At 41.2% G+C, this 16,081-nt stretch overlaps 1 protein-coding gene and 1 long non-coding RNA gene across 4 annotated transcripts in view; one reads left to right on the top strand and one right to left on the bottom strand.

Moving 5' to 3' along the window:
* Positions 1-758: 758 nt before the first annotated feature.
* LOC116687091 (von Willebrand factor A domain-containing protein 5A) overlaps positions 759-16,081 on the top strand; it is a 15,867-nt gene continuing 544 nt past the window's right edge. Inside the window, exons 1-13 of one of the 3 annotated variants that reach the window (XM_032512209.1) lie at positions 759-967; positions 6,081-6,128; positions 7,885-7,977; positions 9,378-9,428; positions 9,676-9,878; positions 9,964-10,186; positions 12,042-12,208; positions 12,280-12,394; positions 12,504-12,652; positions 12,737-12,825; positions 13,134-13,278; positions 15,821-15,900; positions 16,008-16,081. The exon at positions 16,008-16,081 is cut by the window's right edge and continues 41 nt beyond it. In XM_032512209.1, the coding sequence (XP_032368100.1) occupies positions 6,086-6,128; positions 7,885-7,977; positions 9,378-9,428; positions 9,676-9,878; positions 9,964-10,186; positions 12,042-12,208; positions 12,280-12,394; positions 12,504-12,652; positions 12,737-12,825; positions 13,134-13,278; positions 15,821-15,900; positions 16,008-16,081 (1,432 nt within the window). In that variant the 5' untranslated portion in view covers positions 759-967; positions 6,081-6,085. The remainder of the gene's footprint in view (positions 968-6,080; positions 6,129-7,884; positions 7,978-9,377; positions 9,429-9,675; positions 9,879-9,963; positions 10,187-12,041; positions 12,209-12,279; positions 12,395-12,503; positions 12,653-12,736; positions 12,826-13,133; positions 13,279-15,820; positions 15,901-16,007) is intronic. The other 2 variants (XM_032512210.1, XM_032512211.1) reach the window with 2 other exon arrangements.
* On the bottom strand, positions 10,407-12,091 carry LOC116687103 (uncharacterized). The gene is made up of 3 exons (XR_004331466.1): positions 12,005-12,091; positions 11,119-11,121; positions 10,407-10,447 (listed from the first exon to the last, which is right to left on the bottom strand). It is a non-coding gene; the product is annotated as an uncharacterized LOC116687103 (long non-coding RNA).

The raw sequence follows: 16,081 nt of genomic DNA, 5'->3' as shown, positions 1-16,081 counted from the left end.
GCATTAATGGATTACTTTGAGACTTCACACCTGCTCAAGTCATTGTGCAGTAAAACTGTGTGACACCAGCCTTAAATGCACTTTAGATCACGCTAAATTGCAAATGCAACGTTGAGCCGTCAGCATTCTTTTCTCTCCGCATTGTACGAAGTTTGAGCTGCCTGATGGTTTTTTTTAACTAACTAATGTTAGTAACTAACTAACTAATGTTTGTTTGATTACGGCTGAGTCTAAGGGATATACATATTTATATACACTACCGGTCAAAAGTATGGGGTCACTTAGAATTTTTTGCATTGCACTCCATTATAGACAGAATACCTGCTGAGGTCAGTTGCATTGTTTTTTTTTTAACCCGGTCAGCAGTTTTCAAATTACATTATGTCCTTACATAATTGCAAAAGGATTCTCCAGTGTTTTCTCAGTTAGTTTTTTAAAATGATATCAGATTAGTAAACAGAATGTGCCTCTGGAACATTGGATCTATGGTTGCTGATAATGGACAATGAAGATATTGAATAAAGATCAGCCACCCACTCAGATCAGCTGGTGTTATGTCTATAATGGAGTGGCATGGAAATTTGTAAGTGACCCAAACTTTTGACCGGTAGTGTATATAATATATATTATATATATAATATATATAATATATATATATATATATATATTATTATTATAATTTTTTTTTGACAAGTAGGAAGGAAGAACCTATGATAAGAACTGCTGGCAATAACAAAAAAATGGAAAGGACCATAGATCGTAATTCAAGCTCAACCCACCCGGTGCTCTCTTGATGTTAAATCCAGCACTCGGTTCTGGAGCGCAGTGTGTGCATTCAGGGCGGTGCTCAACGTGGGCGTGCCAAATACGTGACTGTCTTGTCTGTCTGACTACATCTTTCTGCTTTAGTTTATCCAAAGTTGCCGTTTAACTGTCTCGGACCGATCTGTCCCATCTGTCCTCAGAGGTAGGCATTGTTCCCCTGTGGGTTTATTTAAATAACGTTAGCCTGGTTAGCAGAAACTATTTGTCTTTATGCATTTTTAGGAGTATATCGAGATAGCAAGCAAGCAAGTTACATTTATAGAAATGGCATGTTCTTGTTCATGTCCTTTCTATGTCATTTCTATAACTTGCTTGTTTAAATCTCAGTAACAAGCAAACTGTCAAAATATATAAAAACAAACAGTTGAGTATAACGTTAACAGTTGGAAAAAATTGAGACTTCAGAGGGGCGGAACCATTTTAAACCGACGGTATAAAAAATAAATGCCTGGAAAAAAAACATAGGCTGAGTAAAGACAATATGAAGCAGTATTGACCGTAGACATCTTTATTATGGCATTGACTGCTTTTTGTAACGTTAGACCTAATTCAATTTTGTTGAATGATTAATGTATTTTTCTATTGTCAATTCAATATCATTTTAATCAAAAAAATACACTGTTTCATGATAAAAAAAGCGGCGTTGTTTAGCCTAGCTACCATTGGCTGTATAGCCAAATTAGTGTTATTAGATCTCGGTCACATAACTAGCGAAAGATGTAGGCCTACCTTGGGATTCATTCAAAACTTTAATTTGTTTGAAAAAGTAATACATAAATAAATATGTTTGAATTGGACTGAAGTATAAAATTATATTAATCACAATTATTTCTGAGACAATCAATTGTTCAGCAACATTTTATTATTACCCATTATATTATTAATATGATGGGTATTTTATTTAAGTTGTACTTTGGTGTACATTGGTGATGTGAACAGCAAATTTATAAAATGGAGCATATTTTTGGAATTGTTATACCTTTTTGTAGTTTTTCCTCACATTTAGTCCTGTGGTCATAGCATGGTGATAATACTGGATATAATATGTTTGTGGTGACATTCATGTGAAAATACCTTTAGACTTTTTATTTATTAGTTTTTATAAAAAACTATTTTTGATTGCTGATTTGATGAAAAACATCCAGACTATAATGTTACAGTCATTTGTTTTGGTTTTGGTGTCATGTCTTGTCTTTTATGTTCTGTTCCCTGTTTATTCTCTGTTTACTGTTTGATGTCATAGTCCGTGTTTGCTCCTGTGTTTTGTCTTGTGTCATTCCGTGAGTGTCTGTTCTGTTTCCTGTTTTATTTTGACAGTCTGGGTTATCTGTTTTGTTCTGTCAAATTTTTCTTCCTGTGTTTTCCTGCTCTCGTGATTACCTGATGTTTTCCACCTATATCCCAGCACTTGTGTTACCTGCCTCTTGTTTCCTCGTTGTATTTCATATAGGCTTCACCCTAAGGTCTACCCTATTGGGTTCATCCCTTCGCGCATGCACAGTGGTGAAGATCTTCTGTCCCGCCCTTGCGTCCACATACGTCCGCCGATACTGTATATTAACAGAGTGGAACCGTTGCTCAGCTCCCATTTTCTCTTCACGCTAGCAGTATGAAGACAATCTCGACTTCCAGCGGTGCTCGTATCTGCCCCTCCTGCCGGACCGGCTAAATCCTGCAACCGGCCCTCTATCCCCGCCGGCCTGGCTCCCACCCCCGACGCCTCCTGCCAGTTCTGTGCCTGCCTGCCATCTAAAGAGCTTAACTGGCTGGCAGACGTTTTTTTCTGGATTGTCAGGCTAGTGATAAAGGGGATGCCACCTGGGCAACCCAGGACTCGCTGGAGGAAGTTTTTTTTACTGGCACGAGTCCAATGGCTCAATTCCCTCGGATAATGGCTCCATCCTCCATTGCTAAGGCCCTCTTCTTGGATCTGCCGGAGATCATAAAAAGGCGGCAGATCAGAAAGGCATAGCGCTCCCGGCGGAGCTTCCTGACACGCATGGACTTATGGATGTCAAAGCTGATAACACGGGGCTACGTACTCCAGTTCACCTCCCCCTTGCCTTGCTTCAGAGGCGTGTTGGAGACAACTGTGTAATCTCCTCACTTCTCCTGTTAGGTGCAAGGTGGGACGCAGGGTTTTTCCATACACTGTCAAATCATGTCTCATGCACGCCTATAATCATGTCACGCTGTTGCATGTGTTTCGCCTGCAATCTCTCCCCCCCTCTTTGCTCACAGGGGGGCTGAGAGAAAACCATGCGTGTCATAAAGTGTAACTCATGCACATTTTTCCAATAATCATGCACTACTGGAACAATGACTGAGCCTTGTAATCCACCTAGGCCAAGTCACTACTATGGCAGTCTTTTATCAGAATAACAACTATCTGATACAGCCCTGATATAGCCCTGTGAAGTGCATCGAGAGAAATTTAGACTACGTTCTGCTTTTGGGCCCTGTGTCGCAGGTGGCATGGACTACATCAGCTTTGACCTAACCCAATAGCGTAGCCCTTAGTGTCATGGTTTTGTCAAGTTTCTATTGTAGTGTGTTTCATGTTTTCTGTTTGTTTATCTGCTTCCTGTTTTGTTTTGAAATCCACTGTTTGGTTACATCCTTGGTCAATTGTCTTCCTGCCTTTGTCTGCTTTCCAGCTCGTATAATTATCATCTTCGCCCCTAATTTGATTCACCTGTTTACTTCAGCTTACCCTCATCCCACTTAAAGACTCACCATTCCCACTTCACCTCTGCCAGATTGTAGTATGTCACTCTTTCCAGCGTTTTGTTTCGAGTTTGCTTCCCCAGTTTTTTTGTACTTTTTCCTACCTGAGTGTTATTGGACTGCTGTCTGCTTTTGGACGACGATTACTGCCTGCTGCTGCTGTACTGTTGCCTGCATTGTTCTTTGGAAAATACAAGTACTTACCTTTTATCACCTGTTTGAGTCGTGATAGTGCAATCTGGCCACAATGAACACAGCTGACTACTGTATGGATTCAGAGTTGATTATGTTGGATGAACTCTCTCTTCTTTTTGACTTGGTGGTGCTAAAGCACGTGTGGAAGGAGGCTAACAGTGAGTACCGAAAGGAGTTTATTGTAGGAAGCTCAAGAGATGGTATCAGCAAAACCATGGTTAAAAGACTCTATTCCTCCTTGGGTGAAGATTCTTCATCTCCAATCCTACTCTTCCACCTGCTAATAAGTTTGATTTATGTTAGCCTGTTTCTCAGCCTACTAGCATTAGGGTTACAGGTTTGTTTTTCATAAACCATCCTGCTCCTGTTTCTACTTCTCCCAATCGTGTCATTCCTCAGCCTGAAGGAGAGCCAGAAACGTTTGTGACGTTGTTTCAGTATGCTGTTATGAGTGTTAAGAGGGCTGAGGAGGCCAGAGCAGCCAGCCTTCTTGCTGGAGGGGAAAGGTCTAGCACAGCAACTAACAGCTCCCCTGAACTCCTGTCTGTCGGCTCTACTGCTACCTGTTCTGCGGGCAACCCCTACAATAAACAGTCCTATGTAGGGACCCGCCTGGCTATATTCTCTGGGACATAAACGGAGAAAGGGTCAACATGGCTCCCAATGCCATGTCCAGCGCCAACCTCTCTCAAGTCCTGAGTCCTCGATTTCCATCAATCCGCAGTGGACACGTCTGGCTACAGTTTCTCAGAACCGTGGAGGCCACAAGAGAGGATGTGGTTGATATGGGTCCCAACCCCATTCCCCGCTTCAACCTCTCTTCAACCCTGAGCCTGTGCTGTCCAGCGGACTGGAGCATGTGTTGTCCAGCAGATTGGAACGCATGCTTTCCAGCACACCGGGGCCCTTGGTGCTGTGCAGCGGCCCGGAGCCCTCAGTGCTGTGCAGTGGCCTGGAGCCCTCGGTGCTGTGCAGCGGGCCGTGGCCCTTGGTGCTGTGCAGCCTTTCAGTACCTTCTGCTGACGTGCAGCGGTCCAGAACCTCAGCCAACATTCATACGTCCAACCTTGCTCCCAGAGTCTTTGCTGACCTGTATCCTTGTTGGTGGAACCGCCGACTCCTGATCCTGTTGGCTTGTTTGCTGACTCTGGTCCACCTGTTTCCAGCCCAGCTGACTTGTTGCCTGTCTCCAGCCCAGCTGACCCGTTGCCTGTCTCCAGCCAAGCTGACCGGTCGCCTGCCTAGCTCTCAGAGGGGTTCTGTCTTTGCCGTCGCTTGGTCTCCATAGGGAGTCAGCAATCACCGTTCTGCCTGGCCTCCAGAGGGTCTTAGACGGCTTCCCCAGCCTCTAGAGAGGCTCCAACGGACTGCAGAGGGGTTTTGCCTCCGCCGACAGCCGCCTTAGAGATACTGCCTTTGCTGCCGGCCTCCAGAAGGGATTCGCAACCGGTCTCCAGAGGGATATTGCCCTCGTGCTCGGCTGCCAGAGGGATAACTCCTTCGCAGCTGGCCTCTAGAGGGAATTTGCCCACGCCGCCAATCTCCAAAGGGGATTTGCCTTCACCAACGGCCTCCATAGGGGTATCGCTTTTGCCAACGGTCTCGAGAAGGGAAAACCTTTGCAGAATGCCTCCAGAGGGATATTGCCTTCATGCTCGGTCGCCAGAGAGGCTCTGCCTTTGCTCTCCTGCTCGACCTTCTGAGGAATACTGCCTTTGCCGTCCTGCTTGGCCTCCAGAGGGGTACAGCCTACCCCGCACTGTTCGGCCGCCTGAGTAGCTTTACCTTCGCCGGCCAGTTTGGCCTCCGGAAGGTTCAGTCTTTGCTGCTGGCCGCGGCATCTCTGTTCCCAAATGCCTACTGGCCCAAGTTCCAAATTGGTCACTGTCCCTGTTCCCTGGTGCCCTCCATTCCACGGCCCATGGACTTTTGGTTCTCCTCCCTCTTGGACTCTCTACGACCGTGATACTTAGAGGGTGAAGCCTATATGAAAGAACAATATTGTATTGTAACTCCAGATTCTGAGTACAGGCGTGGCCCTCTAAGGTTCAGGCCACCTGCTGGTCTGGTTCCTTGCTTCCTGGATTTCCTTTCATCTCTATTTCTGGTTTGTTCTGCTTTTTGTTTTTGATTCCCTGTTCTTGTTTTCACACTCTGGATTTAGTTTTTGCCTGCCCCTCTCAGGACTTTGTTTGTACTTTGCTTTTTATTTAAATAAACCCTCAAGCTAAACTTATGCCTGCCTGCTCTCTGCACTTGGGTCCACCATCCCATGCAACACTCGACATCATTAGCATTTATCCCTACAGTCTCAAATCTTCTTTGTTGTACAGGTACGATGTTGAACTGCTGTGGTCTGCTATCTTCCCGGGAGGAACCAGGTACAGAGCTAGTGGAAACCAACAAAAATGTCAGACTGTCTTCATTACCTTTTTTGTACTTATTTATGCAAACTTGAAATACAACTGCTTATGTTAGCTGTAATTGCCATCAGGCACACATTTTATCCTGCTTTGCATACATACTACATTGTGACAATTCAATTAATTTTTCAGTTTGTGGAGTTCTCAGATTTTTTTCTTTGAAGTGTATGGCATAATTTCTCTCTGGGTACCAGGGCATTATGTGACACTTGACTGTCATCCAGAAGTAGTTTGTAAAAAATGTGTTGTATCTGGAGAGGAGCAGATACCAAACAAAGCAATTTAAGTTCACCTCGTCCAGCTATGTTAAAGCTACTTTAACCCATTTTAATTTTGATTGCTGTACGCCAACTATGAGTCTGTTAATGCAAAAAATCTGGCTCTAAATGCTACTGTTATCATTGCTATCTTTCATATTGGACTAAAACTATAACATACATCTTTCTCTTTTTCTTTTAAAAACCCTTGATTGGAGGATGGATTGTTTAAAATTCAACAATCTAGCTTTTTAAACTAAAGCTAGGCCGGAACCAGATGGATTTATTCCTGCTTATAAATATCACCTGTAGTGTTTTTGTAAAACTCGGTTATCCAGGGGCCAAAGCAATGTATCATATACCTAGCTAACCTTTTCCCTCCCAGTACAACCTACTTAAAGTGAATTTGGATCCATCATTGAATAAACTTATTTGGGATGTTACAGTTTTTCTTGATTGCTTAAACACATTTCTGGAATTTATTCCTCCTTTTCTCAAAACGCTAAAGACTTTTTCATAACTTCTCATCCAGTTCCACAAACTTCCTACTTTCTGTTCAAAATGAAGCTCTCCACTCAAAACCATTCAATCTGAATGAAACACCAGCCTTCAAAAGCCCACAAATTATAACGTAAACATGTGACTTTTGTTTGATATCTTACACTGCTATTTTAATCTAGTACTTTAACTGAATGTTTACCCTATATTTTTGTGAACATTTATTGACCCTGGTCTAAAGACTCTGTTATGAAACTTGCTTTGAATTACTCCAGCCTACATGACGTCGTTGTTTGAGAGTCACTCAAACAACTGTTTAGATAAATGATTGGAAGAACATGAGGAGGATGAGTTACCTTATATGGGGATGTTGGTTGCTGGGATGTCCAATGAGAAATGTGTGCCTGTTGAGTAAAAGAAATGGAAACTGAAGGAAGGTCAGTTATTTTCTACAGAAAAGACAAAACAAAACAGTCTTAATTGGCCCTAATCAGGAAGCGGGGGGGAATCCTCTTGCATGCCTGATCCTACGGAGCCCCAGACATGACAGCCACAATTAATTTGTGGCCACAAAGTAGTGTTTTGGGGATAACAACGTAGCCTAACTATAACATAACAATAATATAACCTCTGAGGTACTGGCTCTGTGATGACTATAAATAAGAAAACATGTGTCCGGATTAGTGTGAAGGGATGACATAGCAACCCCAAACAATATTTTGAAGTTTAACTGCTTTATTAAGCAGATACAGTGGGGTCACATAATCTGAAAATGTACCCAATGTCCTGGTCCATTACAGTAGACAATGATTATTTTAAGTTTTAAATGTAGGTCTTTAAATGTAGGTCAATATTTAAAAGAAAATGTACCTTTACTTATTTTATTTTCTTTCAGATAAGCATGTTACTATGCCTGAGATGGTTAATGTGGTCACCAGCGGTTTTCTCTTTCTCCTTAGGAAGACGATGTGAAGCAACGCCCTCTGTGGTTACAGATTCTGATGAACAACAATTTTTTACCGAAAGTGGTGACCCAAGTTGTTCCTTTGCTGGTAAAGCATCCTGGCTCTCAATATTCTGTTTAACTGCCTCTCAATAGTAACGATTCCTTGCAATACCAGGCTTCTTAGAATGTCTTTGTAACTCATTCCCAGCCTAAAATACAATTGAATCAAATTATCTCTGTCCATGACTGCACCTTTAGCTTGCTCTGGATAGCAATGCGCCCCACACAGGTAGGCCTTTAGCAGAACTGCCAGCATTATAGTTAGACTACGTCGTTATCCCCAAAATACTATTTTGTGGCCACAAATTAGATTTCATGTCCACAAATTACCATTTTGTGGCCATAAGTTGTTTGTTTTGGATGTCATGTCGGGGGCTCTGTAGGATCCACCCCTTAACGCATCAACTGAACGGTTTAGGCAGGTTTCTTCCACGGCCTGGAGGAGGTGAAAACGGATGTGAGGTTCTCAGTTGCTTTCTTCTGCCATGCTGAAAAAAACCCACTCTTTGCTTCCTCCACTTCTTCCTCTTCTTCCAACTCCTCCCTTTTCCTCCAATTCCTCCTCTTCCTTACCTGCTCTTCGGGTACCACTTCTTCCTCTCACTAGTGCTCTTCCCCCACCTCTCTGGGATCCTTAACCTGTTGGCACTTGTCCCTATACACGTTTATAGCAACAAAAAGGGCCAAGGGGGTACAAGTGTAAGTAAAGAAGCGGTGATTAATATTTTGCCACACATTAGTTTAGCCAATAGTGATTTTAATAATCAATTTTTAATGGTTAATGTTTTGTTTTTTTATTGAAGAGGATAAATGTGCTATTGTCAATTCTGTGATAATTCAAGCAAATAACACAAGGTTTTATGATAGAAAAAGAGGCGTGGTTTACTTCATAGGCTGTGCAACGTTTCTTGTGTTATCATATTAACCCCGGTCACATAAGAGTAATATAACCAAAGATGTATCCTGGGATTCATTCAAAACTTTAATTTGTCTGAAAAAAGTTATAAAAATAATAATAATAATTGACTAAAAGAAACAAATATATTGTTAATTGCAATTATTTCTGAGACAATCAATTGTTCAGCAACATTTGTTACAAATCTAATTATATTCATAAAGTAATGGGTTGTTTATTTAGTTTGTAACGTTGGTGATTTGTGCAGTAAATTTATAAAATGGAGCCTATTATACGTTTTTGTAGTTTTCCCTCACATTTAGTCCTGTCATAGCACTGTTATACCCATAGTGGTTATAATATGTTTTTGGTGAAAATACTTTTAGACTTAATTATAGTTAGTGATAGATAACCTTAAATATATTTATTAGTTTTTATAAAAGACAAATTTGATTGCTGATTTGCTGAAAACAATCCAGGATATAAGATGTTTGTTAGCATTTCTAATTACAGCAGGAAGTCCTCAAATCTTCTTTTTAATTGTTGTACAGTTACGATGGATACAAACTGCTGGGGTCTGCTAACTTCCCAGGAGGAACCAGGTACAGAGCTGTTAGATTTTCTCCATAACTTTTCTATATTAATGTAAACTTGAAATGCAAAGGCTTACATGTATATTAGCTGGAATTGCTATCGGGTACTAATTTTATCTTGCTTTGCATACTTTGCAAACTGTGTTTAACTATCAGCTTGGTTAGCAGGGACACCTCTGAATTAAATGCAACGATTCCATTAAGAATAAACCTAAATTGTTGTGTTTCATTGTGTTTTCTTATGTTTGTTGGTCAGTTCCTCTGAAGAGCGTGGAGGTGGAGGTGGAGGTGAGGGACCATGTGGCTACAGTGGTCTCCACTCTGAACTATGAGAACAAGGAGGACAAACCCCTGGAGGCTGTTTTTGTCTTCCCTCTGCCTGGAGATGCTGCTGTCTGTCACTTCAGTGCTAAGATCGGACAGACAGAGATTGTAGCTGAGGTGAAGGAGAAACAGAAGGTGAGCTGGACGGTGAAGATTTACTCAAGACAACAGAGTCTGAAAACCCAGTGAATGTTACCTACATGTGTTATCTGTCCTCCAGGCTCGAGAGGAGTATGAAGATGCGTTAAGCTCCGGTAGGGAGGTCTTCCTGTTGGAGGAGAGTGATCAGAGTCCAGATATATTCTCTCTGAGTGTGGGCAGTCTGCGTCCAGGAGAGACAGCCTCCATCAGGCTGGAGTACGTCACTGAGCTGGCTGTGCAGGCTAATGAAGGGCTGAGGTTTTGTCTGCCTGCTGTGCTCAACCCTCGCTACCAACCTCGGGGTAGGAAACCCAGCCAACACTGTCATCAGGACTTTAAACTTCAGCTTAGTGCACACCACACTTGTGTTCCAATTTTGCTGCCAGGTACACACTAAACAATCTGGGATATTGAGGCCAAAATACATAGTGACATAATAGAAAACTTTAATTTTGCTGATATAACTTATTGTATCCTAACACAAATGCTGTACTGGGTTTTGTTTATGTTCAGTGTTTCTTACCAAAAGTTCTGCTTGGCCAAACATTCTCACTTTGTAATGTCTCTTACCAACCCATTATCACTTGTTTGTCAGCGTCAGATATGCAAAAAGCACCTTTCAGCGTGTGTCGAACGCACCTGACATAGCAGAAGCTACGCGGTTTAAAGATGAATTATTAGGAGCGACAATGGTAGCGAGTAGTGTGATTCTGCGTATTGGAGATGGTTGGGTTGGTGGATGGGTCAAACAAGACAGGACTTTCACCATATCGGCCCGGGGTTTGTGTCCCTTGTGTCACTTTAATCCAACTATCTTGTTCTTTTCCTAAAAACAACTCTAGCTTTCTTCTTTTCCTAAATCCAGCTGTCCCGTTTTTTGTCCCAAGTGTCACACAAACGTTCTTTTTACAAGCCCACCCACGATCTTATCCTTAACCTAACTGCATCAAAAGTGAAGCCAGTAGTCCCGACCAAGCGCATTTGGATAAAGCATGTTTTGATATGAGAGGAGACTTTTCGTGTCAATAACAATGCCAAAGGCACCTGATCAGGCATCTGTATTTTTTGTGATGGGAGTGAGAATGTGTTGCTTTTACTGTCTTGCTGATCCCCCCTGCCTGAAATGCCTTGCACGAGCAGCAGTTCATCTCCCGGTTTGGCTGTGACTTTAATACTATGGGTAGGAAGGAATATGCTGTTTCACTGGCTACACGCTTTTCTGTTGCATGCATACATTCTAAATCCCTTAACGTGAAAAAAAGCTTGACATGGTTTAATGTACCTAAACAATTATCACCAAATTTCTCGTGGCCATATCTTCATGAACACTTAAGATTGTCGAAAAAACTAAACCAAAATCCAACAATTATAGAAGTTATCTTACATAAAGTTTTCTTCTTCATTCATGGCAAGGAAAAAGCTTTACGTGGTTTAGTGTAGCCTACCTAAAAAATTGGTCGATGATTCTCTCTCATATTTCTCCTCAAAACCACTGAAAACTGCTCTTTTAGCTACATGTTTATTGTGTCCCGGGATAGCCTGAGCCTCCCTTTAAACATGAATGAAAAATAGCAATGGATGTTATCATTGCAACCAATGAGCAGCCGGCGGGAGATGGCTGCAGGGCAACTCAATAACCATGAACAGTGTTTAATGTTCTATCAGACTACAACTACTCAAGAGTCTGATCTTGAGACTTTGCTCTGATTTTGACAACTAGGGTAGGATTCGGAATTTGGGACAACTGCTTGGATTTTGGAATGTCACAAATTTTTTGGGACATCTGGTCACCCTACCTACACACCCCCTCCCTGTCTCTCAGGTCTATCAACCAAAATCTGTTATCCAAACAACACACTCGTCTGAAGACGTGGGGATAGAGTATTTGCCACTATGGTACCCAGACTCTGAAAAAGTGAAGACTCAATTGTTACTCAATTGCTAGCTTTTGGGTAACATGTCTTTTATGTATTGATAATTTTATCTTATGTATTTGTACTTTATTCTATTCTTAGACTATTTTCTAGTATATTTTATTATCTATGCACATTGTAAAGCACTTTGTGACCCTGTCTGTGAAAGGCACTGTATAAATAAATTTTACTTACTTACTTACTTACTTACAGTATTCTCTAACTTATCTCATGTTATTTACAGGAAATGAAGATGTTTGTATTGAAGTGACCTCTGTTCCAGCCTCTCTGGTGCCCTACAGTCTGTCTTTCTCTGCTCAAGTGTCCTCTCCTCGTCCAGTCTCTAAAGTAGAGTCCAACTATCCCCTGGATGCTCTCCAGTACCTCAACACAGACCAAACAAAGACTTCGGTAAGTAGAGGTCTGATGTGTCTGCTGTTTAATTCTTCCTCAATAATGAAAGCAATGTGTGTTTTGTGCAGGTCAAGATGGCTGCAGGACACAAGTTTGACCGAGACATTGAACTGCTGATTTATTACAAAGATGCCTACCAGCCCACTGCTGTGGTGGAGGCAGGACAAGCCTCTGCCAAGCCTGGTGAGTTCACATTAGTATTTATTATCTTCATCTTATACATTACATATGTTGGAAAAATTATACAAAGCCAGATTTATGTTTTTTTTTCTGTCTCTCCTCTGGGTTTCAGGTTCTCTGATGGGTGATCCAGTGGTGATGCTGAGCCTGTACCCTGAGTTCCCCCAGGCTGTGATGTCTTCAGACGCCTCATGTGGAGAGTTTGTGTTCTTACTGGATAGATCTGGCAGTATGGCAGGATCCCGTATAAAGAGTGCCAGGGTATTCATTATGTGTTAGCTCTGTCCATTAACCAGTGTCCCTCTGAAACAGTGGCCTTCACTATCTTTTTTCTCTTCCCTTAAGGATACTCTGCTGCTCCTGTTGAAGAGCTTACCAATAGGCTGCTATTTCAACATCTACAGTTTTGGGTCCAGCTATGAACACATCTTCCCGTAAGTCACTGGTTCATGACACTTGATATCACTGATTGTACACGTGTAACTTATGTCAGCTCTATCGGCAGACCGATCATTGATATTGGCTGATTCTGCAAAACAATTGATTATATTTAGTGTTTAATTTAATTTAATGCCACTCATTTGCTAACATTTTATGAATGAATTAAACATACAAGATTGTGATTAGACTTTAGAAAATTTGGTCTCAGACTGGATGTGAATTCCAAGTTGCTCTGTAGAAGATGGTGGTGTTACTCAACCACCCACCATCTGACATCCTTCATGTATGTGTGTGGTGGCAGTAAGAGTGTGGAGTATAATGAGGAGACCATGGAAGAGGCTCTGAAGGAAGTTAAAAGGATGGGTGGTGATCTGGGAAGAACTGAGATCCTGATTCCCCTCGAACATATTTACAGTCAACCCTGCATTTCCAGTCAACCTAAACAAGTAACACACACACACACGCATGCATGCACGCTCACACACAAGCACACGCACACACACACAGGTTTAAAAAGAACCACGAGCCAGTAAAAATGACATAATATTACGTCATCTACACTAATAATAAATAACTCATAATCATAATTGTCTCTTACAGAACTAGAATGCTTTGATTGTTTAGAATTTTGACTTTGACAAATTGACTTTGCCCGTCTGTTTGGTATTTTTTGTGTCACAGTGGTCATGGTGCAAAGGTGGGAGAAGAGATGCAAACAAGTGGAAGAGTGATATTAAGTGGTATCTCAGCATGAATCAAGTTGTTGGTATTTTGGTTGAACTTTGGTCCTAGACATTACACTGAGAATAGACATCTTAGAACCAAGTCTGTTTCTGTTTCATGACTTACCTGGTGATTTTGTTTGGTCCAGGTTGTGGTGGAAAAATGTGGCCCATTCTTCTCCTCAACCTTGTCTTCCAGCTAGGGCATCCTGAGGAAAGTCTCAGCCCAGATGGGATATAAAAACCCCTCCAACATCTCTTTCTAGTTAGATATGCACGGCCAGAACACCTCAATAGGGAGGCAATGCAGACCATCTCAGCTGAGTTCTTTTAGGGCACATTTGTCAAACTCAAGGCCCGTGGGCCAAATTTGGCCCCTCATTAGTTTGATCTGGCCCACATGTCAATTTAGATGCGCAATAAACTTTGGCCCAAATAGTTTTTGTAGTTTTTCCCGACCTTTTTGACGCTTGCCAATGTTTTTTGCCCGTTTTTTTCTCCAATGTTCAGCTTTATTTGTCGTTCTTTCTTAGATGGCTAAGTTAGTTTTTTTGCTGACTTTTTGGGGTCTTTATGTCGACCAAGCTGTAAATAAGAAGATTATATAAGACATGCAATAATACAATACAAGATGCTTGCTTTTTTTTGCTGCATGTGAATAACCTAAACATGTCTGCCCTGGATGTGATTCTTATTTTTCAGCGTGGCTCTTGGTGGAATTAGATTAGATTAGATTATACTTTATTTATCCCACGACGGGGAAATTCTGTCGTTACAGTAGCAGCATAGCAGCAACAACAAAAAACAAAACAATAACACACACAACAAGTAAGCACGAAAGAAAATACAAGGCAAGAAATACAAGGCAAGAAATACAGGCAAGAAATAGACAATGAAATATGGTAGACTGAGTAAGTAAAATGCCGTCAAACAAAGGTAATTATTTACAGGCGGTTGCCATGATAAGAGAAACAATATTGCGGTGTAAGTGACGTTAAAAATTAAGTTGAGTGTGTAATTAGAGCAAAGAAGCAAGAGTCGGTAGCATAATTTAAATTATATTAACCTAATTGAGTTTGCCACTCCTGTTTTAGGGCATAAGAGGAAAAAGGCAAACTTTTGACCCAATAGGGGCATTTCATTGATTACCATGGCCTCAGACTTGTAGGTGCTGACCATCATCTGACTTTGCTGCTTTACTCTCGACCACAAATCATCCCAAACTGGGTCTTCTGTGCTCAGAAAATATGGCTTAGAGGCACGTCACACCGTAATGTGACCTATTTAAATTAGCTGGATACATGGTTAAGCGTAATTTGCTTTTACCAGTGTATTGCAGTGTGTATTTTGTCTATAGCAATCCCCATCAATGGGCCCAAAACTGTTCCAGTCAACAGAGGTGTCAAGTAACAAAGTACAAATACTTTTTTCCCTTACTTAAGTAGAAATTTTGGTTATCTATGTATACTTTACAAGAGTAATTATTTTACAGCAGACTTTTTTATTTCTACTCCTTACATTGTCCTGCAATAATCTGTACTTTGTACATTTGACATCTTAAAAATAGCCTTGTTACTCCTATTTCCATTTGGCTTTTTTTTCATTCCGTCTTGTCATTGTTAAATAAAAAAAATTAAAAAAATATCTATCCAGATAAATCGCGCCATCCGGATAGAGTGAATTTGATTGTGATTGGATGAGAAGTATGAACATATACTTTCTAACACCCTATTGTGCACTTGCACATGACACAAATCCCGTCACTTTCCAGCCTGGAAATAGCTGACGAATGTATCCTAGTGCGAAGATATCCGTGGCTGAGACGCAAGAGAACTCAAGCAAAATGTCCCCACCAAGCATCAGCAAGTAGGTTGGTAGCGAAGAAGACCAGCCAACCCTTCTACATCCCTGGCCAAACCTGGAAGAATTTTTAAAAATGGTTGGATGCAGAAACAACTCCTTTCAAATGCACTGCAAGCTCTGCGCACCCACAAACCACAAGCTAATTTGTTCCAAAACTTTAAGTTTTTGAAAAGTTTAAGTTAAGCAGTTTAATTTAAAAAAGCATATTGATATCATAATTTTTTTCCACATATTACTTTTACTTTTATATTTTAAGTAGTTTTGAAACCAGTTCTTTTACACTACTGAAACAATAATCTAACCTAACTCTTGAAAAATGATGTAGATCACTTTAAACACAAGCTGCATGCTTCTGGGTATGATGTGATGTGACTTAGAGTGATATGGTAACTCTTCTCCCTAGCTATTTGTCTTTACTGACGGAGAGGTGGAGAACACCAAAGACGTTTTAAATCTGGTGAAGAAGAATTCAGGTTTTCACAGGTAAAACCACACACAACATAAGGCATACCAAACACCCGCCCAATTACCAGAATAGGTTTAATATTCTAATTCTTTGTGTATTTAAAGAAAACTGTACTGTATTGTAGGTGTTTCTCTTTTGGGATTGGGAAAGGGGCCAGCTCAGCTCTTATCAACGGGTTGGCCAAGGAAGGAGGAGGTC

The sequence above is a fragment of the Etheostoma spectabile genome, chromosome 3 (genome assembly GCF_008692095.1).
Source record: "Etheostoma spectabile isolate EspeVRDwgs_2016 chromosome 3, UIUC_Espe_1.0, whole genome shotgun sequence".
Taxonomy (NCBI): Eukaryota; Metazoa; Chordata; class Actinopteri; order Perciformes; family Percidae; genus Etheostoma; species Etheostoma spectabile.
The sequence above is the reverse complement of the archived record's forward strand: the minus strand, read 5'-3'. Positions and strand labels throughout refer to the sequence as shown.